Raw genomic sequence first — 25,024 nt, forward strand, 5'->3', positions numbered from 1 at the left:
GGGGCATGCAGGAGGCAGCCAGCCAATGACTCTCATCATTGATGTTTCTTTCTCTCTCCCTCTCCCTTCCTCCCTCTGAAATCAATAAAGATATATTTAAAAAAAAAAAAAAGGGTACTTCTCTGGGTTGCAGGTTTGATACCTGGCCCCAGTCAGGGTGAGTGTGGAAGGCAACCGATGGATGTGTCTCATATTGATGTCTCTCTCTTTCCCTCCCTCCCACTCTCTCTAAAAATCAATGGAAAAAATATCCTTGGGTAAGGATTAACAACAACAAAAAAATCTGAAACTATCAAACAAAATTATTTAAATTTTCAAGAGGATTGTGGTCTCTTCCCTGGGGATCTCGAGCCCGGTCCAGGGCTGGGAATGCGATTGAAGGCTTCCTTCCAGCCTTGCGGCAGCTGGGCTCAGCTGCAGACAGCAATCCTGAGAGCCCGGCTGGACGTTTGTCCTCTGAGGGCTCCTGGGAACTTCATTTAGAGAGGACACTAGGTCCCAGTGCCCAGACTGCCCCCTCACCCCAGCAGCTGCTGAATGGACTGAGCCCCCCGGGGAGGCCACCTTAGCCCACCCCGCCCCTCACACCCTGGCCCCCGATCCCAGTGCTCAGTGTCCACCTCTGTCGCCACAGTCTTTGGCTCAGTGCTCCATGCTCTTCCCTCAGGGGCAGCTTCTGGTTCCTGAACACAGGGCTGAGCTCCGCTTCGATCATGTCCCACGAGTAGGCTGCAGAGTTCCTCTTTGTGGTAATAAAAGTTTTGGAAATAGATAGTGGTGATGGTTGCACAACACTGTGAATGTAATTAATGCCACTGGATGGTACACTTAAAAATGGCCAATTCTGGCCGGCCAGCGTGGCTCTGAGGTTGAGCACCCACCCAGGAGACAGGTTCGATCCGGTCAGGGCACATTCCCCGGGTTCCTGCCCGATCCCCACTAGGGGGCGTGCGGGAGGCAGCGGATCAATGCCTCTCATTGATGTTTCTCTCTCTCCCTCTCCCTTCCTCTCTTTGAGATCAAGAAAGACATATTTAAAAAAATAAAAATTAAAAAAAGAAAGAATACCAAAAAGAAATAAAAATCCAGGAATGGGAGGTCTAAGGGGGAGCAGGCTTGTCCTGTGGGGTTTCTGGACATAACCTGGGGCAGAGGCCACATTGGGAGACCTGGGTGCAGGCCCCTGCCCGCCCCTTATTTGGCTCCGTGATGTTGGTAACTTAGCTCCTCTGAGGATAACGTGTCCTCCCACGGGGGCTGTCATGGGCTGCAGATGTGGTTAAACGGCACGAAACTGTAAAACACTGGATAAGACGCAAAGAAACCTATGACAAATGAAATGCTGTGGTACCTTCTCCCCCTCGGCTCTGAGGGTGCCTGAAATTCCACCTTAAGGCTCAGAATTGGGGATTGGAAGGGGGGACACCAAAGGGACCTCTCAGTCTCTGCTTCCTCGCCGTGAAGGAGCGCTCTGTGTTCCCATGGGTTGACATCCGGGGAGGGCGACTGTGAGGCTGTAGGTGCCAGAGGAGAGCAGCTCAGTGGGACAAGAGTACACAGACCCCGGAGGGCTGGGGTGCCCGGGACCCACCCCCACATCGGTTTTGCCCTGGTGTTTAGCAGCTGAGAGGCGGTGTCCCCGACCCCTTCATACCTTCGGATGCCTTTCCCATCTCTCTCCTGGGAGATTTATTTCTGTCCCGTTTTTTCATCTAAAGCAGCGGAAATGAATCATCTTTTGGCCTGACTGGTAAACAGTCCGGTGCCCTCTGACCCGCCGGGCTCTCTCTCTGGTGCCTCTGGAGCTGCTCTTGGGCTAGGCCCCCCCCTGCACCCCCCAGCCCCTCTGCCCCCAGCCCCAGTCAAGACCCTCCTTTCCTGGGCCTGGAGCTTGACCTCCCCCGCCCTGGGGCGGGTGGGAAATGACACCCGTTCCAAACGGTGATCCCACGGTGACCAGAGGGGCAGGGAAGCAGGGAAGCCAGCGCGTCTTGAGGGCTGTGTGTGCCACGTGCCCGCACACCTTGATGCCCTCTGAGGATCCTGCGATCCGCGTTTTGTGGGGGTGGAGTCTGAGGCTCAGACGAGAGGGCACTTGCCCACAGCCACACAGCTAGGAAGTGATGGAGCCAAGACTCAAAGCCTGGGTTCCTGGGCTCACCCCACTACACCCAGCTGCCCTGGGCATTTGCACGTGTACCGCGTGTGTGCTGAACTGGGGATGCCGGCGTGTGAGCTGCACCACCAGCTGCCGACCATCAGGATGGAAACCGAACATCCACGTGCATTAAGCCACTTGCCTCGGACAGACGGTGTTTCCCGACAGAGGCGATGGCCAGAGTGTGCAGTGTGTGTGCCTGACCAGAAGGAAGCCCGTGGGTCGCTGAAGACGGCCTCAGGGAGTGACAGGAATGGGGGAGGGAACAGGGATTAATGAAATGCCCACATTCAAGACCGCCGAGGCCCTGCCCACACTTCACGGGTAAAACTGTTCAGGGGCCGAGTCGTTCAGTTGGTTGGAGCATCCTCCAGATGCAACCAGGGTTTTGGGTTCGATTCCCCATCAGGGCTCCTGAGGTAGGAAACCCATTGGTATTTCTCACATTGATGTGTGTATGTGTCTCTCTCTCCCCCTTCCTCTCTCTCTAAATCCATAAAAAAACAAACAAACAAAAAAACCTGTTTAGAGGTGTCCACGTTGGTGAAACCACACTTCCTGGTGAGCAGGGTCATGCAACCATTCATGGACTTCTAAAAATACGCAGGCACTATTTCCAGGAGCTGTGTGAGATGCAGAAATAAAACTACTGACATCAGGCTATCCGGTGCGGGGTGTGGGTGGGGGTGTGGGAGGGAGGAGGGGTTGACATAAACACATAACCGGCGGTGCAAGGCAGGTAGGCGGTGCTGGGCCGCAGGGACGGACGGACTCCGTGAGGGCGCTCTGGGCGGACCCCAGGCTTGGGGGATTCCTCGAGGCTGGGTATCAGGGAGGGCTTCCTGAGGAGGTGGCATTTGCATGTCTCTAAAATCTCTAAGTCGATGTAAAATCGGCGTCGGCAGAACGCTTTCCCAGGAGTTAGGTCCTGTCTGATTTCCCCAGGAGCCCCGAGACGCAGGCACGCGCCTTTCCTTCCCTCCTGCAGAGGGGGAACCAGGCCCGGAGAGGCCGGGGAGGCTGTCCGCGGCCACGCAGCAGGCGGGTGGCGGGCCGGGTCGGATCTGCGCCCCGCGGCTCCGAGCCCCGCGCCCGGGCGCCCCCGCCCCTCCGAGCCGTCCCGGAGCCCGCGGGCTGGGGCGGCGCCGCCCGGCGCGGGGAGGAGCCCTGGGCTGTGCGGGCGGGGCCCGAGCGCGGGGTCCACACCCCTCTCCGCCGGTGCGGGCGGCCGCGCGGGCCATGGGCGACCGCGAGCGCAACAAGAAGCGGCTGCTGGAGCTGCTGCGCGCGCCGGGCACGGGCAACGCGCGCTGCGCCGACTGCGGGGCGCCGGGTAAGCGCGGCCCCGACCCCGAGCCAGACCCCTCCGCTCCGCCGGACCCCGGCGCCACCCTAGGACGCCCTCGGGGCCAGGACCCCGACGACCCCACCTCCGCCCGCCCCCTGCCCGCCCTTCCCACTCCTGACCCCGACCCTCCATCCCGGACCCGGGCGCCCCGACCGGGCCGCCCGCCGCCCTCGCCAGACACCCTACCTCCCCGGACCTGGTGCCGGACACCCCACAAACTCGACCCATGACATCCCCCACACCGAGGGGGTCCCAGACCCCGCTCCGGCACCCCCTTACCACGCAGTGCTCCCCCCGACGCCCCCCCGACGCCCCCGGGTCCTCCCGCCTTCCAGCTGCGCAGCCTCACTGCGGAGGGGACGGCCCGCGGGGACGTGTCAGGTCCCCTCGGAGGGTCCCCTGACTCGGTCTCGGAGCCGGACTTCCCCACCTGCGGCCCCCCCCGCCGCGCGCCTGGGGGGGGCCGGTCCCTCGGGCCGCGCCCCCCTCTCGGTTCCCGCAGCCCGGCCGCCTGACCCTCGCCCGCGTTCCCGGAGCTCCTCTGACATCTCCGTCCTGGCCCCGGGGTGCCCAGAGGGTTCACCCACGGTGGGGACGCCGAGAGGAGGGCGCCCGGCGCCCGCGCCCAGCTCCGCACCTAGTCGGGCTCCTGCCCTCTCGCCCCCCAGATCCCGACTGGGCCTCCTACAAGCTGGGCATCTTCATCTGTCTGAACTGCTCCGGCGTCCACCGCAACTTCCCGGACATCAGCAAAGTGAAGTCCGTGAGGCTGGACTTCTGGGACGACAGTATAGTGGAGGTAGCCAGGGGCTGGGGGCCCGGGTGCAGGCGGTGGGCGCGAGGGAAGGAAGCCAAGGCCCAGAGAGGGGCAGCGACCAGGGAGAGGAAGCACAGCCTGTTAGAGCCGAGGCTCAGACACAGGCTCTGAGTTCAAAACCCAGCGTCATCACTTGTTTATGCACCAGCGGTGAGGCCCTGAGCTTGTTATTCAACCCTAGCTGTGGGCCCCTCGGTTTCCACATCTGTGTTGTGGGGACACCCACGACCCCCTCCCGGGGCTGCTGTAAGGATTAAATGTGGGCGCGATGCAGGTACAGAGGAAGCCCTCAGTTCACAGCTGCAAGTCCTGGCCTGGAGCAGAAGCATCCCTGCTCGAGTGTCCTGAGTCTGTTCTCCCTCCAGTCCCCCCAGCCGGGAAGGGGACCGCTTTGCTCCCGTGACCTGCGGAGATGGAGGACACCTTCAGCCGGGATGGAAAACGCCAGTTTGGCCAGGACACCTTCCGAGAGCAGGCAGCTCTCAACTGGGCTGGTTGGCTGAGATGTCAAGGGCCGCCGGGGAAGCAGGCCCTGGGCTCCGAGTGCCCAGTCTGTGCCGGGCGCTGTGCTAGACCGCTGGGCTAGATGCTTTAGTTAGCACTCGTTCAACGCCTAGCTACTGGAAGCCTACTATGTGCTGGGCATTAGGAGAGAGCAGTGAGCAAGATAAAGTCTCTGCTCACCTGGAGCGCACATGCTAGGCTAGGGCAGGAAACCAGCAACCCAGCACACAAACCCAAGGTTGTTTACTTGTGCCTTATGCCTCCCCTGTTACCTTTTCTCCAGTTTTGCAGGGGAGCTCCCTGAAGCTCAGGGATTAAATATTGCTAAGGGTCACTCTGTGAAAAAGTGGAACAGCTGGGATGTGAACCTTGCTCTGCTGGGATCCAAAGCCCATGCAAATCCTGTGATACAGCCCGGTGGCCCCTGGGGAGGGGGAGAATGGGGCTCACCCCGTTAAAAACCTGATGTTCCTTCCCGCTCCGCCCTCACCCTGATATGCCACTGCTGTTACTGACTGTGGACTGTTGGCCAGGGCCACTCTTGGCGCATGTGCCTCTGGGTCTCTCAGGTGTCAGTGGGCCCCAGTGATAATCCTGAACTAGTGGGGACTGCAGACTTGCAGGGACTGTTGCTGGGGGTCCTGGCCATCTGTGGAGGGGGTGGGAGAAAGAACATGAGCTTTGGAGTTAGACAGGCCTGGGTTTGAATCCCAGCTCTCCACTTACTAGCTGTGTCACCTTGGGTAAGTCACTTAACTTCTCTGAGCCTCTAAAACAGGGATGGTAATATTAAAATGATTAAGGGGACGAAGTGAACCGATGTGTGGGAGCTGTGGTGTGCTCTGCCTCCACGAGGCATAGTTGCTACGGCACCGCTTTGCTCGGGGCTGGGCTTTCCAGCGGCACCGCAGCAGCCTGGTGGGACGCGTCCTGACTCAGCGGAGGAGCCGGTGAGAACAGTGGCCTTCTGGGTAGACTATGGTTTCATTTCACATTTTTCAAGTTCTAATATTACCATCAAGTTGCTGTTGTTTTGCAGTTTATGACCCACAACGGGAACCTCCGTGCGAAGGCCAAGTACGAAGCCAGAGTCCCTGCTTTCTACTACATCCCCCAGGCTGGCGACTGCCTGTGAGTGCATGGTCCCAACCCCGCCTCCGGGCCCTGGGTGGTCACAGCGGGGACCTGGTCAGCAGGGGCGTCCAGGAAAGAGTGGTACTGTCACGGAGAACACATAAGACCTAGTTTAAGCCCCTCTCTACCTTTATTGCTTGGGTTATTTCCTCCCTCTGGGATTCAGTTTCCATAGCTATGGAATGGGGGCATTTTCTCTATTATCTGCCCATTTGCCTCTGATGTTCTCACAGGGGTGGCTAACTTGATAGAGAAGAGAAACGCTAGCATTTTAGTAAAACAAATGAATTCCAGCTACTTTCTACGGAGTGTTACATTTGGGCTGTCCCAAAGTAGCCACCTGGGCCCCAGACCCCTAAATAATAACCATAAAAATAATAGTAGCTGCTAATCTTTATTGAGCTTTACCTATATACCAGGCCCTGTGCTAGATAATTGTGTGCATTAATTTGTTGAATTCTCTCAACAACCCTATGAGATAAATCCTGCCATTATCCCCATGATATAGATGAAAAACCAGAAGCTTATAGAGGCACAGCTGGAACTAGCCCATCTGACCCAGGGCGTGGGTGACTGAACCATGGCATTGGGAAAATCCAGTATAATTGGGGTGGCCCCGGGGAGGTCCAGGGAGTATCTGTGAAGAAACAAGAGGGCTCATTTCACTTGGAAGTGAGGGGTCAGTGTGACACTAGTACCTAGTGACCCCAGACCTCTGTAGGATTGACGGCCTGAGCCTGAACCTCTCTCCCAGGGACTCAGCCTCACTGCCAGGGCTGCTAGACAGCACCTGTGTAAATGGGGAGAAGGCATCCCTCTGGGCAGACACAGCCTCATGGGGACACGGCTTGTGGGAAGCCGGCTGCATTTCAGCTGTCACTGTCCTCTATCCTCAGCAGGATGCTTTTGGACAGTGTACACACTACACATCTACCTGGTGGTCCTGCAATTTCCCTGCAGCAGGGGAGGCACTGCTTTTGACTCGGGACACCTCGGTGTTGTTTCCCGAGTCTACCTATGACCTAGCTGTGAAAAGGCAGACAAGTTACTAAACCTCTCTGACTCGTAGCATCTTCACCTCTGAAATCTCGATAATGATGCCTACATCACGGCGTGGTGGTGGATTAGATGAAATAGTTTATGTAAAAATCTCAGAGGCCACCCGAAATGCTGCTTTGAGTCCGTTTCTCAGCGTCAGCTCTGGAATGCTGCCTGGTCCCTGGCCCAGCTGAGCGATGTGCCAGGCTCAACTCGAGAGGCCTGATCACCTTGCCTCACCTCTGCCACTCAGCCCTTTGCTCCAAGAGCACTTGGTGAGCACCTACTATGTGCAAGGCTTTCTGCCCGCACTACACAGTCACTGCTTGTCATGACTCCAGCAACAGCCCTATGCTTTAACAACCCTTTTAGCTGAATTCTAATGGCCTCTTCCCTCCAATTCTGCCAGTCCTCCAAATTCTCCACCTCCAGGACCAGGATTGGGGCCTCAGTCTCCATTCCCTCTCCCAGCTCTGACCCTGTGGCTCAGGGTTCCATGGTGGGCTCAGTGACTCTCCTCACTGTCCTGAGGACTCTGCATTAGATAGGACTCTTTTTTTCTTTTTTTTTGGTTGTCATATGATCTTTATTGAACTATTTCCCTTTGAAGTTCTTAACTAGCTGGGAATTCCACTGCAGCACTGTTGATGTCATCAATGATGTCCCGAGGGCGGCAGCCATCAGCATTGCAGCCCACAGACCAGGCAGTCCTCAGGATCTCTCTAATGGCTCCAGAGAGTTCTCTAGCTAAAGATCAGTGACGTATCTGTTGGGCAATGTTGACAATCTCATCAAAAGTGGTATTTCCACTGTGCTTAATGTTTTTTTAAATGTTTTTACTGATTTGAGAGAGAGAGGAAGGGAGAGGGGGAGAGAGAGAGTGAGGGGGGAGAGGGAAAGAAACATCGATCACTTGCCTCTTGTGCATGCCCCGGCCAAAAATTGAACCTGAAACTTAGGTATGTGCCCTGACCGGGAATTGAACTGGCGACCTTTTGGTATATGGGATGACGCTCCACCAGCTGAGCCGCACCGGCCAGCGCTGGGCTTAATATTTTCTTTCTGTCTTGTGGGGGTTCTCTGAGGGCTCCAGTGATCAGGGCAGAGGCAGAAGGCGCTCCCTCGGTCTGGGGCTGTCTGTTCTGAACGATCAGCTTCGCTGTAATCCTCAGACCCTCCCAATCACCAGTTGCTTGGGCAGTGTCATCACCAACCTGTTTTGGAGGCAGACCCAGGGGGCTGATCTTGGGGGCCAGGGCAGACATGGCACCGACTTCCCCACCAGTGCACTTGAGGTATACGACTTTGATCTCCTTGGGGCTGAGCTTCAGCGGCATGGCCGAGGCGGCTGGTGTCGATGAACCCAGATTTGGGACGACCAGAGACAGTTGCACCTACCTTTCCTTTGAGCCAAAAGCCAAAAAGCTGGATAAGGTTTGATCGTAAGTGACAGAAACCCAGTTTAAACCGGCTTAGGAACAAGATGTTATGGGTTCTGGGGATCAGACTGCAGGAAGGACAGAGGTGGAGTCACCCTAGGAAGGACACGCCAGGACAAACACCATCAGGTCTCTCAGACCCTCTCTGGCTCTCTTCTGGCTTCTTTCTCCCCGCCGGGCTTCTTTCATGTAGCTGGGAGCAAGACCACGTCTAGGTCCCCAGCTCCAGCTCCCAGCTTGACCCCAGACGGGGCTTCTAACTCATCCCTCTCGGTTTCGCTCCTTTGGGTCCCCACAGCCCTGGGCAGGGCTCTGATTGGCCAGTTTGGGCCAGGTGCCCAGCTCTAGGTCATTCCCTGTGGTTGTGGGGCTGAGGTCATATAAGCCTTGGAACATTTCCCTGGAAATTGCAAGAGAGAACCAAACGATTGAATTATGCCCACTCTTGGCTGTATGGTTTTTCCTCGGGGGTCACGGAAGACAATATCTAATTGGGCTGATATTGAACACTGACTCTGTGCTGAGCATGGTACTATGCCCTTTATATACCTTTAAACCTACCCTAAGGGATAGGTAGGTGTAATATTATCGGCACACTCCCCAACTTCAGAGGAGTTAAGTAACTTGTTCCTGGTCACACAGTGGATAAGTGGTCGAGTGGGACCAGGTTCCAGACGGTTAGGCCCCAAGACCACTGCTCCGTCCGGCGTAGCATGCCCAGAGTTCACGGGCAGGCCGCAGGAGGAGGCTCCTGGACTCTCCTGGCTTAAGCTAGGAGCCGGCAGCGGGGGGCCGCAGCGGAGACGACCCGGAGGAGCTGGTGTCTGCCTCGCTGACCTACAGGGCTGAGGCTGGGATCGGAGTAGCCCAGTGGTTTTTGTATAGCCCACTGGGGGCTGTATTTCTCCCCAGGAGACACTGGCAATGCCTGAAGACACTTGTGGGTATCCCTGGGGAGGAAGGGCTGCTGGCATCCAGGGGGCAGAGGCCAGAGATGCTGCCAAACATTCTGCAAAGCACAGGACAGCCCCCATGACAGAGTCACCCCGCTTCAAGCGTTAACAGTTCCCCGGCTGAGAAGCCCCGGGTAGTCTGAGCAGCGGTTAGGAGGCTGCGTGATGCTCCCGTCCTCAGCTGCGGGGCCTCAGCAGGTCGCCTCGGGTAGAGAATGCGTCAGACGCAGCTGACCAGAGGTTTTCTCTTTTTAGGGTCTTAAAGGAACAGTGGATTAGAGCTAAGTATGAGAGACAGGAATTTACGGCCGATGGGAAAACCATCTCACCCTCAGGTACAGTTGACTTTCATCATCTTTTGAGGTCTCTGTTGCAGCCAGTTCTAGAAAAAAGTGCCTGATTATTAGGAGCAAGGTCCAGCCAAGAGATATCTGCTGCCCTGACTCCGGCCACAGAGGCCCAGGCGAGGGTTCCCATGCCTCTGCAACGGCAACATGTCAATTGGTGGGGTTTGTGGTCTGAGTGGGCAGGAAGCATATTTATCTCAGGTCCTTGTAGGGTCACAAGTGTGTAGGGTCTTAGTATAAGTTGCAGGAAGACTTGCCCACCAGCAATACACCCTGCTCCTGGCTGACGTAGCCCCTGGTGTGACCCAGGCTTAGTAAGGTGCATGGGCTGGATTTCAGCCTCCTTCCTGTCTTTGTGCAAAGCACAACCTCATTCGTGGCCCTGGACCTGTGGCAGCGTCTGCCCAGCTGCTCTGAGCCCAAGCTGATACTGATCTGGAGAGCAAAGTGCACAAAACCACTCTTTGAGGACCAGAGGCAGCCAGTGCTCAATTCTCTTAGCTACCAGGAGCATATGGTATTTTTTTAAAAATATGTCTTTATTGTTTTCAGAGAGAGGAAGGGAGAGGGAGAGAGAGAGATAGAAACATTAATAATGTCATTGATCGGCTGCCTCCTGCACACCCCCTACTGGGGATCGAACCCACAACCCGGTCATGTGCCCTGACCGGGAATCGAACCAGGATCTCCTGTTTCATAGGTCGATGCTCAACCGCTGAGCCACGCCAGCCAGGCAGCACATGGTATTTTTCAGCCAGCAGGTGCCTATGGCTAGGGGTCATTCTCTATGCCTGCACTCTGGAGAGTGTGAAGTCATCAGTACAGTTTCTCAGCACTTAGCCTACTTAAGGCTTTACTGTGTCTTCTTAAGAAATAACTAAGACCCGGCCGGCGTGGCTCAGCGGTGGAGCCTCAGCGGTTGGAGACCAAGGTTCAAGTCCCAGTCAGGGCACATGCCTGGGTTTTGGGGCTCAATCCCTAGCAGGGGGCGTGCAGGAGGCAGCTGATCGATGACTCTCTCGTCATTAACATTTCTATTTCTCCCCCTCGCCCTTCCTCTCTCTGAAATCAATAAAGATATATTTAAAAAATAAAAGAAAATAAAAGAAGTAACCAAGGAAGAACGTTGAGGGGAGCCCAACTAAAACCATAAGGTTTTGGAAAATTTGGCCCCAGAGAGGACGCCCTGTGTCCTTGCACCTGAAATAGCTAAGTGAGATTCGAGGCATTTTAGCAGCAGATGGAAGGTTCGTTTTACCCTAAGGCCCTACAAGGTGTGTGAGCTGCTTGTTTGTCTTAAGGCTGTGGGTGTTCACTCTTTTTTGTCCTTGGTGGCCAAGGTAACCGAGAAGGGCTCCTGTGGAAGCGGGGGAGGGACAACGCGCAGTTCCTGAGAAGGAGATTTGTCCTGTTGGCGAGGGAAGGCCTTCTGAAGTACTACACTAAAGAAGAGGTAAGAGGCCAGACGAGTGCGGTCCCCTCCCTGAGCACCGGGCTCTCGCCCCCCTGAGGTCTCCACTTGAATCCATCGCGCCTTGCCTTGGGGATGGTCTCAGCCACTGACAGGCACCACATCCTAGTTTCCGTTGCTTGTACCATCAACCCAGTCCACTAACATACGCCTTCTGTTCACCTAGAATGGGCTTAGACCGGCCCATGATTAAGCCTTTGGTGATCACTTGATTTTACTTAATTTCTTCATACACTCGAGAAATATTTATTGAGTACCTGCCCTATGCTAGACATTATTGTAGACACTGGGGATACAGCAGTGAACTAAACAAAGCTCCAGTTCTCTTAGGGCTTTCATTCTAGTGGAAGGAGACAGATGGTAATCAAATGGACATCAATATATGAAATGTCAGGTGGCAGTAAGTTCTAAGAATAAAGGGGTGAGCCCGGCCGGGCGTGGCTCAGCAGTTGAGCGTCGACCTAGGATCCAGGCGATCAGGGTTCGATTCCCGGTCAGGGCACATGCCCGGGTTGCAGGCTCGATCAATGACTCTCTCATCATTGATGTTTCTAGCTCTCTCTCCCTCTCCTTTCCTCTCTCTGAAATCAATAAAGATATATTAAAAAAAAAAAAAAAAGAATAAAGGAGTGAAGGGTTAGAAGGTGATGGGAATGTGCCGGGGGAGGGGGACTAACAGAGGGGTCAGAGAAGGCCTCTTCGATGACATCTGGACAGACAGCTCAAAGAGTGGGAGTTGTGTGGCTCTGGGGGAACAGTATGTGCAGTAGCCCTGAGCATGGCCCTGGCTAGCATATATGCCTGTGTGCTGATTAGAAAAGATGACCCTCGGAGGGGGTGCAGTCCCCGGGGCCCAGGCTGGACAGACTGAAGCCTGGATTCCAGTTCTCACTTGTAGCCTCAGGCATGGGATTTCCTTTTGTTCAGTGTACAAACTGCTCAGCCCTGGCCTGAGCTGGAAGTGTTTGGTGGGCCTTCGGGGCATCAAGGAGGTCAGAGTAACCGGGCAAAGAAAAGAGGGGAGGGAGATGGACTCACGGAGAGGAGGACCTTCTAGGCCACGGGAGACTTGCAGGGAAGTCTGTCCAGCGCGGCCACAGTCTGGAGCCAAGAGAGAAATGATGGGGGATGAAGGGTATTCATCCTCTGAGCGAGAGCAGGGGTTTCTTCTCCGTTTTCAGTTTAAAACACTGAAAAACGTTGCAGGCACAAGAGGCAGGAAGAGAAAGGGGTGCTGCAGACTTAGGAGGGGCACTGACCCCCAGCAGCCGCTGGGAGCTGGCCTCTCAGAGTCTCATCCTTGGCTGGGAAAAGTCGATCTGTTTCTGAGTTCTAAGCCAGTTCTGTCTAAAACAGTCTAAAAATAACATCAGTTGCCTTTATTCTTTTTCTTTCTTTCCCAAAAGGGAACATTTAAAAAAAATATCTTTATTGATTTCAGAGAGAGGAAGGGAGAGGGAGAGAGAGAGAAACATCAATGAGAGTCATTGATCGGCTGCCTCCTGCTCGCCCCCTGCTGGGGATCGAGCCTGAAATGGCTGAGCCACACCAGTGGGGGCTCAAAAGGGAAATTTTTAACATTATAATTTTTAACATCATTTTTTATGTAAAAATTTTGGTTAATACAAAAAGTAAATGAAGTATAAAGAAAGTGAAAGTCAGAAGCTATCTCAGCATAACAAAAGGTTAATACCCAGAACACATTACAATAAAAACAACCCCACAAATCAAGAAGAAAAATGCAACCCATTAGAAAAATGGCAAAGGGAAAGGACTGGCCTTTTGCGGAAAAGGAAACCAAAAGGCCTGATACGTACAAGAAGAGACGCTCCATATCTCGGGCAGTCAGGAAAATGTGAACTAAAGCCATGAGATGTGCCGCACGCCCACCGTAATGGCTACAATGAAAAAAGCTGGTAACATTTTTAATGGCTATGGTTAAAAAGGGACCAGCAATGTAAAGTAATACAACCTCTCTGGAAAACAACTTGGCAATTTTTAATAAAGTTAAATGCATACCTAGCCACACAACCCAGCCATTCCACTGCTAGGTATTTACTGAAGAGGAACAGAATCATATGTCCTCAAGACTTACACACAAATGTTCACAGAAGCTGTATTTGTAATACCTGAAACCTGGAAAGAACCCAAATGTCCACCCGCAGCCGAATGACTAAACAAACTATAATCCATCCATAGAATGGAATATTACTCAGCAGTAAAAAAGGGGCAAACTGAAAAATGCAATAATGTGGATTAATCTAAAAATATTATTCTGAGCCAAAGAAGCCTTGTACAAGAGTATGCACCACATAATTTCATTTATATGAAATTCTAGAGCGAGCAAAACTACTCTCTATCAGTAGAAAGTAGGTCAGTGACTGCCTGGGGTGGGGGGTGGAGGGTGGGGATTGACAGCAAACGGGCAGGAGGACACTCTTTTGGGGGTGATAGTGATGTTCTACATCTTGATTGTGGGGGAATATGGGCTTATGAAAAATAAACTGTACTCTTAAAATGAGTTCATTTATTGTTTATCAATTATACCTCAACATAGCTGATTAAATGAAAACAGTGAGATCCAATTTCAAACCCATCATATTGGCAAAAATGTTAAAAATTGGCAGCATCAAGTGTTAGAATGAGGGGGAAGGGGAAGCCGTCTATGTTATTTATGGATGTAAGTATTGGTACAACCACCGTGGAGAGCCACTCAGCAAAATCGCTTGGCAGTTTCCAGCAAGTCAAAGGTACACAGGCATGTGACCTAGCAGTTCCTTTCCTAAGCGTATGCTGCGACCTAGAGAAACTCTCGCACATGTGGACCAGGGACAGAAGCTGACTGCAGCAGAAATCAGAAACAATCTCAGTGTCTGTCAGTAGGAAAAATGAATACCTTTTGCTGTAGTCATTTGCAAGAGCAAACTAAATTGCTGTGTCTCAACATGGATAGAACTGAAATATACAATGTTGAGTGACGAAAGCAAGATATAGACTGATTCTTATAGTATGATACCATTTTTGTAAATTAAAGCCACATGAAAAAATACTCTATATTGCTCATAGATATGGGACATGTGTGTAAAAGTATAAAAAGTGAGCTAGAAGAATACACACCAGACTCGTGACGGTGATGGCCTGTGGGGAGGGGAGGAGAAGAGACGGGCTGGGTAGTAGCTAAAGGGGGTTGCCTTTCTTAGTAATGTCATATTTCTTTTTTAAAAAGTTGGAAACGGTATTGACAAAATTAGATGTACTTTATAATTACTGTAGTATTTTTCATAGGAAATATTTTAAGAGAAAAGTCTTTCAATAATCTTTCAAGAAAACCGTTTTTATCGTAAATCTGTCTATACTTTTTAGGCATGTCCAAATATACATATAGTATATATAAATGTATATGTGTGATATACATATATATTATGCACATATAATATATATATGTGTATGGATATAATTACATGTATATACATGTATATTGTCCATATACATATATTTTCTCTGTATGTGTGTAATTTTTGTTTTAGTAGGTTCCTGTTTTGGGACTTGGTATTTCTCATGAATGTCATGGACATTTTTTCACATTAGTAACATTGATCTAAATTATTCTTTTAAATTTCTGTAGCATTTCATTGTGTGGATGTACCATAATTTATTTATTTTACCCACAATCATTAGTGGACATTTAAATAATTTCTTCTTTTTCTGCTATAAGCAACACGGCAATAGACATCTTTTGCCATGCATGTTCGCACAGTAGTGCAGTGACCTCCTTGGGATGGATTCTGAGATGCACAGCTGTGAGTCAAAGCAAAACGCTCAATACTTTAATAAATATGACCAAATACCCCTCTAGAGAAGACTGTCCAATAGAACTTTCTTCAGGGACAGAGTGTTCTACATCTGCCCTGTTCAATACCCTGGCCACTGGCCTTGAGCAGCTCCTTGGGCGCTTGAAATGGGGATGAGTACGGAACGGAAGTTTTATTTTTATTTAATTTTAATTTTAATTCTAATGGCTACCACAGCTCTACAGTGTCTGTTTCATTTTTGTTTCTGATCCGTTATGAAGGAGGGCACTCTTCCCTGCTCTGCATTAATCAGTGATTGGACTGTTTCAGAACCCTGAGAACGGAGAGTACCCTGCATCTGCTGGGTTTTTGTTTTTTTTTAATGTTTTTATTGATTTTAGAGAGAGAGGAAGGGAGAGAGAGAAACATCAATCAGCTGCCTCCTGCACACCCTCTACTGGGGATCGAGCCTGAAACCTGGGCTTGTGCCTGGACCGGGAATCGAATCAGCGACCTTTTGGTGCACGGGACAACACTCAGCCAACGGAGACACACTGGCCAGGGCACCTAGCATCTGCTTTTATCTGCTTTATTTTATTTGTTTGGCTTCCACAGATGATTTGCTCCAGGAAAAGTTCTATGGCTAAAAAGTTTGAACAGTCCTGAGTTAAGGCCTTTCCAAGCCCCATGCTAGCTCAGAGAGGCTGGTCTGATTAAGCGGGGATGGCAGGATGGCAATATAATACCTGCGTCTTAATATCAGAGCAAGAACAGTGAAAACCCATGAAAAGTTACAAATTGGTTATCTGTCTGCATTAAGGCCTTGGTGCAGGAGATTAGTCACCTTGCAGACTGCCGGCATCCTGACTATCCATTCCCTCTCTTTCAGGGTAAAAGCCCCAAAGCTGTCATCAACATCAAGGACTTGAATGCCACCTTCCAGACGGAGAAGATAGGGAACCCCCACGGGCTGCAGATCACCTACCAGAAAGAGGGCCACATCCGGAACCTGTTTGTGTATCACGAAAGTGGCAAGGTAGGATGACTGGCCTTGCCACGCCCGCCAGCCTCCAGCTCAGCACCCCAGGGCTCTGCAGGCCCAGCTCCCCAGCTCCCTTGTTCAGCTGCCTCTTGAGATCTGCACCTACTGTTTGCCTAAGTGTATCCTCACTTTCTGGTCAGAGATAGCAGTGTGAGGAAGGCAGAGGGAGATCAGAGAGAGGATCCTGACAGGTCCTGTGGGTGTGTCTGGACAGAGCACATCCACTAAGGGGAGTCCAGTCAGCAGGAGGGACTATGCCCCGGGATGACAAATCCCCCAGGATGGCAAATCCAGGTAGAGCCAGAGGTTCTAAATATGCAGAGATTCTGAATATGGGAGGAGGAATGGAGAGACGATCAGGCAGCAGTGCATTCTGGGGCCTTGCTCTTCGACGTGAGGTCCTGTCCCAACAGCTGGGAGCTTATCAGAACCGCCGCAGGTGAACCTTAGGCACATTAAAGTTTGAGAAGAGCTACTTGAAGGTCCAGGCAATCAGATCCCTGGTTCTCAGTGCATGGTGGGCTCTCTGCTGTCGCTCAGACTGGCTGGACACTGGTGGCCCCCCCCTGTGCTAGTCGCAGCTATAAGTACTTTCACTGAGGTGCCCAAGGTCTCTGACACTTATGGTACCTGACTCCTTCCTACTTGCCCAGTTGTAGAGCAGCTGACAACCTAGGTCTGGCCATTCTGCTCCTTCCCTTGATACCCCAAGTTCTTCATCAGTTCAACATAAGCCGGGGGTGCTGCACAGTCTCGCCTTTGGGAGCCCGATAGATAATTTAAAGGTGAAGGAAGCAGCTGTGAGGCTGCTGCAAACAGGAAAACTCACAGAGAGGATTGAAACAAACAAAACTTCAGGAGCCAAACAAACATGAATGCAGGTTGGATTTGTCCCTGAGGTCATCAGCTTGTGACTGGAGCGACCTTCCAAAGTGAAGGTCCTAGCTGGGTCTTTCCCGGGATGGGCCCACTGAGGGACAGTGCCTGACACACAAAAACATTCTTAACTCCAGGGACTAGAGAGCTCAGAACTCCCAATGCTACGCCTGCGTGCTCGACCCGTGAGAGACAGTTTCATTCCTCTAAAGCCATATTCAAATGAATTTTCCGATCACCCAGTTACATCAAAGTGTAGCACTGCAGCTTCCTGAACAAGTCTCTCTGCCTCCCAGTTCCACATTCCTGGGAGAAAGAATCTGAAAAGCCCAGTCCAGCCTCTGCATTGGTCCAGCCCTGGTCCAGTTGCTGTGGCCAAGAAGAGGCGGGATCATAGCAGCAAATGTGACTGCAACTGAGGCAAGGTGGTGGGTGGGTGAGAATGGGTGGGGCATCTCTCACAGAAGCAGGGCTTGAGCTGAGCAAAAATCTATTTCAGCATCTAAACTACCCTTCGGGATGAATGGAATGTTCTAGGCAGTAGGTATGTGTGGGGGGAGGGAAGTGTTCCTGGAGGAGGGAACAGCATGTGTTGGGATTGCAAAGGGCTTTGTATGGAAGGAGCTCAGAGGCAAAGTAAGTCACACTGAAGGGCTTAGATTTTCTTCGTGAGGGTCATGGAGAGGACTCAAAGCTAGACTCCGTAGATTTAGAAAATTACTCTAAATTAGAAAACCACTCTGGCTGCGGGGGAAGGACTGACTGGAGAACAGCAGAGCAGAGGCAGACCGAGCCAGACGAGCTGTTCGCCTGGTGAGAGGTGATGGTGGCCCACACTGCCGAGGGATGCATTCTCCAGCGACAGCAGAAGATCCAAGCCAGCTTTGGTCTACGTTGCTCTCCAAGCAATGAGCACCTCCCCCCTTGGAGGAGCATCCCCAGGTGTGCGTGCCCCCACCTGAAAACCGGTCTTTGTCATCTGAGGACCTTTGGTCCTCAAAGTGGGTCCCACTGACAATCACTGAGAGATTGTTAGGAATGCAGAATCTCAGGCCCCTCCCCAAACCCACTGAATCCATATCTGCATTGTAATGAGATCCTCAGGTGACTTGTACACACGTGAGAAAATGTCAAGGACCATCCTAGGCCATTGCATAACTCACCTTGGTCCTTTCCCATGGCCCTGGGACCTCCCTGCCAGTGGCTTCCCACTTGCTCAGGTGAGCCCTGCCCCCTGGTCTCTGGCATTGTCCCCCCAGATGCCTGTGATCAGCCCACAGGCCCCTGAGTGGAACTGGGTGTGTGCATGTGCGGAATGCATGCGCCCAGACCTGAAGACGCAGCGCTTCCTGCCACCACACTCAGCTCCACTGCCCCATCTCACCAGCTGTGCCTTTGTCCTTTGTCTTTCTCTCTGCAGGAGATAGTGGACTGGTTCAATGCCCTCCGTGCAGCCCGTCTGCAGTACCTAAAGACAGCCTTTCCTGAGCTCCCAGAGTCTGAGGTGAGCTAAAGTGGACCCCAACTTCCAAGTCTCCTCTCTGCCACCTCCTCTCCTTGTCTGCTGACCTCGAAGACACTCAGAGGCCAGACTAGGTTGGTTCGTAGGCAAGACCTTGAGACTTGGGGTTGGGTAGCTCAGAGGGAAAGTAAAGGCTTTCTCCTGGGGAGGCCGGGGGGATTACGGCCTCCCACATTGCAAAGCGGACCCCAAAAGGCAGGTCAGGATCTCCCCTTAGGGCTGCAAGGATTCATCCACCCTGTCAAAGGGCTCAGGATTCGAGCATTTCTTCCTGACCCGTTCTCCCTCTGAAAAGTGCTTTAGAGCCCATATTATCTCGTAATTCCTTTTTATCTCATAATCTTGCAGCAGGCAGTTAGGTGGGGGTGATTGCTCCCATTTTGCTGATGAGAAACTGAGTCCCAGGAAGGTCAAGCAGATAACCAAAGGTACTCCTCCCACTTTCACAACCCCTTTGCCCTTTCGTATTCTGGTCTCATGAAGGCAGTGGGATCTTCCCCGTTGCAATTCTAGAGGGAACAGTCTGCCTTTCATGGCCCAGGTGGTGGTGAGCCTTTGAACTTCATGTTGGTTGTCTTCAGATGTCAGGGGCATCCATGCACCTCTCTCAGGCTTGGCTGGGGAAGCCAACAGTGTGGGGCAGAGGATGCTGCCTTAAGCCAGGAGGCCTGGGCTCTCATGGATGCCCTGTGGCTGACTTGCTGTGTGACCAATGCAGGTCACATCACCTCTCTGCACACCTGTCTCCAGATCTGTATGATGGCAGTTGATCTGGGTCATCTTCAGGGTCCCTTTCGGCTTTGAGGTGCTGTGATCTGGTGTCTGCTTTAGGCCCTACTCTAAGAGTGTATTAATCCTGGGACTGTCTTATTCCAAACTGTTAGGTCCTCCTTGAAAACCTAAATGCTTCCTAATTCCAAAGTGTGCAGGGAGCCAAGTGCCTGGGATGGGGTGCACCCAGATGGCAACTCTCTGAGAGCGGCCCCATGAGCCTGAGTCAGGGTGCTCCCAGTCTGCAGAGTCAGCACCCAGGGCGGGCGAATGCAGGACCCTGTGGGAAGGGTGCTGGGAGTGCTGACTGCTGACTGCTGACTGGAGAGGACGGGACAAAGTGCAGATGCTCTGCCTTGTTTATCTGGCCGAGCTCTCCAACTTTGCTGACCCCTGCAGAGAAAATTGGTCTTTGGCCAACATCCTCAATGTCCTTTCGCCTCTCTCATCTGCCGTCGTTAACCCTGCCTACCCCCAGCCTCCTCCCTGCCTGCCTCTCTTCCCTGTCTCTCCTCCCTGGTGTCTGTGTGAGGTCCTGGGCAATCCCCCAAGGCCTGGTTCAAGCTTAGGCATCCAGATGCCAGGAACCCGGAGAGTCCTCATGGGATTTTGGTCCTGTGCTAAGGATGCATGGACTGAGGTCAGGGAAGCTGATGTGTTACCTAGGCCAGGTCACCTTACCTCTTTGAGCCTCGGTTTACTCATCTGTCGCCATGGGGACACTACTTCCCTTCCAGGGCTATTGTGAGAATCGGGTGACCCAAGGCATCTAAGGTGCAGTGGACAGTACTCCAGTCACGTGCCTTTCCCTCTCCCAGGCGTTTCCCGAGGCCCAGACTAGACCATTGAACAGTAGGGATGCTGTTTTTTCTCCAAATGAAGGAATTAACGCCTATAGAATATGTTTTAGGGGAAGAAGAGTGGTATAGGGTATATTTTTGGTTTTGGCTCACAATTTTCCCCCTTTCAGACTTCCTGTTCCCCGGACCTCACTTCCCCTTTGCCTCTGCCCTGGGCCTGGAGCTCTGGAGACCCCTTCTGCTCTCGGAAGGCTGGGCTGTCACTGGAAGCTCTAGTCTCGGCTGACCCCCTGGAGACAGGAGGCCAGCACCAGTCCCTGCAAGCGTCTCTGGGAACAGGATGGCGATCCTGGAGATCGCGTCATCCAGTCTCCTTATTGCACAGAGGGAAACAGGCTCAGAGAGGCCACTACGCTTTAGCATCACCGGGTAGTGGTAGGAGCACCACTAGTGTCTGTCCAGTGTCCGTCGGCCCTGGGTGTGAATCCCAGATCTCCATCCTACCAGCGGTGTGACTTTGGGAATACCCTTGACCACTGTATAACGATTCACTGAGGATGATACTATCCACCGCCTCCCGGGGTGGTTGAGAATTGCTCCCGGAGCCTGATATGCAACAGACCTCCAGGAGACCCTGATACCAGGAGGGTCTCCTCAGAGCCTGGCCCATGCCCACCCCCTGGCTTATCGAAGCATCCCTTAAACAGAGTTCTTAAACCAAGACTCAGCTATCCTGGGAGGCCCCGTGAACATCTGGGGTGCTGTCGTCTGGCTCTGTTGAAATATTAATGTTGCATCCATGCCGTGTTCCAAATATAACCCTGTGAACCGCGAGCACACATCCTTCCCCATTCCAGACTTCCCCTTTTTTGTGTGGAGCCAAGTTCAGTGGGGAACCCGAGCCCCTGGGCTCTGAGTCAGGGGGTCAGTGCATGTCTCTCTTCCCCCAGCTCGTGCCCCTCATCACGAGGAACTACCTCAAACAAGGCTTCATGGAAAAGACTGGTCCGAAGGTACATACTCCGGGTCCCCGGGGGCCTTCCTGGCCCCTGGCCCAGCGGGCAGGAAGCAGGATTTGGGAGGTGGGACAGTGAGGGAAGGGAAGTGGGCCCGTGTGTGTGAGTCCTGGGGCCACGTGGTTAGCTGGCCAGCGCTGCTGCAAGTGCTTCTCCCCAGCCCTGGGCATCTCCCTCCTCACCAGCACCACCACCTGCTGCTTGCCTCTTAACTCCGCCTCACCGCCCCTGCCCCTGGGAAAGCAGAGCTGCAAGGGACTCCTTGGGGACCAGCTTCCACCTTCTCCAGAACTGTGTGCTCTGTGCTGGGGCCCTGCTGGGGTCGTCCGTGTACGTCGGGGGCTAGAGAGGAGTCTGAGAAAACACACCTCTGCACCCGTGCTTGGCACATGGGCGTGTCCCTCCCCAGCACAAACTCAGCCTTTGCTAAGCCCAGCCAACCCCCTCAGAGGCTGCGTATCCCCACTAATCTATGAAGGAAAGGGCGCCTAGAAGCTTCCATGCCTCCCATGGAGGGCCCAGGGGGGTGGAGGCTCCTGCTGCCCAAGGGCATCTCAGACCCAGACTGGGTGCTGGGGGGGGGGCTCCAAGTCAGAAGGCTGGCTGGGGCTCCAAGTCAGAAGGCTGGCTGGAGGGGGTGCGGTAGGTGTGAGGAGAGGAAGGGGGATTGGGAGGGGAAGAGAAAAGGAAGGGGAAAGCAGAGGGAGCTCCCTAAAAACACTTCCAAAGTGGCAGCATCCCAAAGCTTTTTTTTTATTTAAAAAAAACACCCAAAAAGGTGTAATATGCTGCCAGGGTGGTTGTTAACACTACCGGGAAAGGTGTTAAGCAGTCAGTGTGACAGGAAGCCTCATTCAGCATGAAAACTAGTCAAAGGGCTGCACACTTTTTTTTTTTTTTTTTTTAACCCCTCAGCCGAGCATATTTTTTTCCATTGCTTTTTCAGACAGAGTGGAAGGGAGGGAGAGAAAAACACATGGATGTGAGAGAGGCGCATCTACTGGTTGCCTCGAGCACACGCAGGGGATGGAGTCTCTGGGGGATGGAGCCTGCAACCGAGATACATGCCCTTGGCTGGAATCGAACCCGGGGCCCTTCAGTCCGTGGGCCGATGCTCCAACCACACTGAGCCAGGCTGGCCAGGGAGCTTTGTTTCGGTGCTTCAGCAGCCGGCAGGCAGCCCGTCCTGTGGTTTTCTGTTGCCCTCAGGCTTTCTTTCCCCTCACCTAGGTTAGACTTTGGCCGGGGCCAGGGCTACTTCTGATTTTCCCAACTTCCTTCTGAGATTCTTGTCCACAGCCTGAGAAAGAGGAAAGCGCCTCTTCCAACCCACAGCCGCCCCTGAAGGCAGCGGGGTGAAGCTGGCAGGGCTGAGGACATGGGCTCAGCCTTCAGAGCTCAAGGGCCTCAGGGAGGGGCCCTGGGGTGACTGCGGAGCAGCGACTGGCCTGCCCGCTGGGCCTGGTGGCCTAGTCCCGGCTGGCCCTCTCACCCCTGTGCTGCCCGGTGTGGCCAGCCCCTGGTACAAGGTCCTCTCTTTTGCAGCAGAGAGAACCTTTCAAGAAAAGGTGGTTCGCCCTGGACCCCCAGGAACGGAGGCTGCTCTATTACAAGAGCCCACTGGTAAGAGCCACCGCTGGCCCTTCCCCAGTTCACCCCCAGAGAGAGGCGGGCTCAGGGCTGGTCGGGGCCTGTGGGAAGCTACAGGGCTGGAGAAACCTCGCCAGGGACACAGCGCCACCGTGGCTTTTCTCTGAGTCATCTCCTGTGCATGAAGCTACTGTCTCCCCTCAACTGCAGGAAGTCCTTTATGTGCATCCAAAATGCTGCCAATGTCGTTAAATAGGTTGTTTCTCATTCTCTAGTCTCCAGGGCCCACTTCTAGCCAAAGGCTGGGGAGTGTGGTGGTTAGGGGCGTGGGCTCTAGAACTCGGATATCTGGGCTCCGGCTGCGGCCCTGCTACTTTTCGTGGTGTGCCCTGGACAGAATACCTAGCTCTCTGTGCCTCAGTTTCCTCCTCTGGAAAATAGGCTCAGTAACAGTACCTTCCTGAGAGGTTGCGCCGAAGATTATAGGAGTCACTGTGTGTAAAGCACTTGAATTCCTGGTGCATAGTTAGCTCTCCTTAAATACTAAATATCATTTGTTTTAAAAATTAATTTTCTAAAAGACTTTTTAATTGATTTTAGAGAGGGAGAGAGAGATAGACATAGCTAGATGAGAGAGAGAGAGAGAAACACTAATTTCTTCCACTTAGTTATGCATTCATTGGTTGCTTCTTGCTCTAACCAACTGAGCTACCTGGCCAGGGCAATACTGAGTATTATTTTAACAGATAATATGTGTGATTTCATTTACAAATTCTAAATCCTTTCAAATTCTAAGTCCTACCTAGCAAAGATCCCCAGTAGAGACCCCCCCCCCCACACACACCTCTTTCTAACATAGAGCTCGGGGGCTCTCACAGCTGCAGGTGCCCCTCTGCCCCAGGCGTGGCCTCTGACGACCATGCGTCCTCTGTTTTCAGGACGCCTTTGAGCTGGGCCAGGTGTTTCTCGGGAGCCAGGAGCAGGGGTACGAGGTGTGTGAAGACCTGCCCAAGGGCGTCCGAGGGAGTCGCTGGAAAGCTGGCCTCACCATCGTCACCCCCGATCGCAGATTCCTCTTCACCTGCCCCAGCGAGAAGGAGCAGGGCGAGTGGCTGGAGAGTTTTCGGGACGTGCTCTCCCGTCCCTTGACGGCCCTCCACCTCCTCAGTAAGATGCAGGACCTTCTGGCCAAAGGCAGAGGGCGGAAAGGGGCTCTTTCACCTGGGTCAACTGTGAGCCCTGAGACCGAGGTCACGGCTCCTGACTGCGCTTGTTCTATTCTTTCCCTGCCCCCAAAAAGTACAGACAGTGTGACATTATCCCAGAAGCCCTCTCTGTCCACGCGAAGTCCTTCCCGGAGCCCTCTGTGGCATCTGGAGTTTTGCCCTGGCAGAGCTCGGTGAGGTCCCCTTCTCTGCTCTGCTGAGTCCGGGGGCCGAGCAGCCTCTCTCCCTGCAGCTCCCGTCCCCTAAGATGCTTTTCTCGTGAGAAAAGCCTAGCCTGTTATTAGCTAAGGTCACAGCCTGCTGGGCAGCTCCCAGGATTATTATTTTTTTTAATTTCTGTTTTTATTTATTGGTTTGAGAGAGAGAGAGCTTTGTTGTTCTACTTGTTTATGCACTCATTGGTTGATTCTTGGATGTACCCTGACTGGGGATTCAACCCCCAACCTTGGCATATCAGGATGGCACTCTAACCAACTGAGCTACCCGGCCAGGGCCCAGCTCCCAGGATTTTGGATTCTTCCCCATTCACAAAGGGAAGGCTGTTTTTTAATGCCCTTTCTCTGGGTCTTCTCTTCTGCCTGCCCTTCTCCTGCTTGCCCCCTTTCACCCCAGATGTGTCACAAGTAGGCTTCCCTGCCTGCCAACAGCCCTGTGAATAAAGGGAAGATGTTCTGAGCTAGATCTGGAAACTTCTGGCCCAGGGCCTGGCTTCTGGGGCCACAAGGAGAAGTTCTGTGTTTGGAAAAGTACAGACTGAGCAAGTGACCCCACAGGGCCCCTTGGGAGAAACCCTTGTGCCCTTTGAGTCTGACCAGTGTAAACACAAACTCTCTTCGCTTTCCAAAATCTCAGAGCCAAAGTGCCCCTGAAATGGACTCAGGAGTTGTCAGTGAAGCACATCGGCTGCTATTTTCTTGTCCCCATGGCCTGTGTGTCTGAGTCTCTTTCTGTTTCTGTGTCCCTCAGTCTCTGCTTTTCTCTTCTTCTCTGGTATGTGTGTGTCCCCTCTGTCTCTCACCCCTCCAGCCCTTTTATTATTCTAGTTCCCCCTGTCCCCTGCTGTCCCTTCTCTCTTGTAGGACTGCATTGGCACGGCCACCCCTCATTCCTCTTTTCCCCCCCTTTGCAGCTACATCAAAAGAGAGTGGCCACAGCAGCAGGTGACCCACTGGTGGAGGAGC

At 53.0% G+C, this 25,024-nt stretch overlaps 1 protein-coding gene and 1 pseudogene across 1 annotated transcript; one reads left to right on the forward strand and one right to left on the reverse strand.

Moving 5' to 3' along the window:
• Positions 1–3,397: 3,397 nt before the first annotated feature.
• ADAP2 (ArfGAP with dual PH domains 2) lies at positions 3,398–25,024 on the forward strand. Its single transcript, XM_087826486.1, has 12 exons — positions 3,398–3,705; positions 4,083–4,305; positions 5,867–5,958; positions 9,647–9,726; positions 10,497–10,499; positions 11,079–11,191; positions 15,890–16,036; positions 18,339–18,422; positions 20,962–21,024; positions 22,573–22,650; positions 23,556–23,784; positions 24,973–25,024. The coding sequence occupies exons 1-12, from the start codon at positions 3,398–3,400 to the stop codon at positions 25,005–25,007; spliced, it is 1,455 nt and encodes a 484-aa protein (XP_087682612.1). The 3' UTR covers positions 25,008–25,024.
• On the reverse strand, positions 7,613–8,336 carry LOC107533037 (large ribosomal subunit protein uL11-like; annotated as a pseudogene).

This window comes from Miniopterus natalensis, chromosome 17, assembly GCF_054644295.1.
Source record: "Miniopterus natalensis isolate mMinNat1 chromosome 17, mMinNat1.hap1, whole genome shotgun sequence".
In the NCBI taxonomy this organism is placed as follows: domain Eukaryota; kingdom Metazoa; phylum Chordata; class Mammalia; order Chiroptera; family Miniopteridae; genus Miniopterus; species Miniopterus natalensis.

Coding starts and splice junctions, on each gene's coding strand:
- ADAP2 (XM_087826486.1), top strand. CDS start 3,398: ATGGGCGACCGCGAGCGCAACAAGAAGCGGCTGCTGGAGCTGCTGCGC. Junction 4,306..5,866: donor GGGACGACAGTATAGTGGAG/GTAGCCAGGGGC, acceptor GTTGTTTTGCAG/TTTATGACCCACAACGGGAA. Junction 16,037..18,338: donor TGTATCACGAAAGTGGCAAG/GTAGGATGACTG, acceptor TTCTCTCTGCAG/GAGATAGTGGACTGGTTCAA.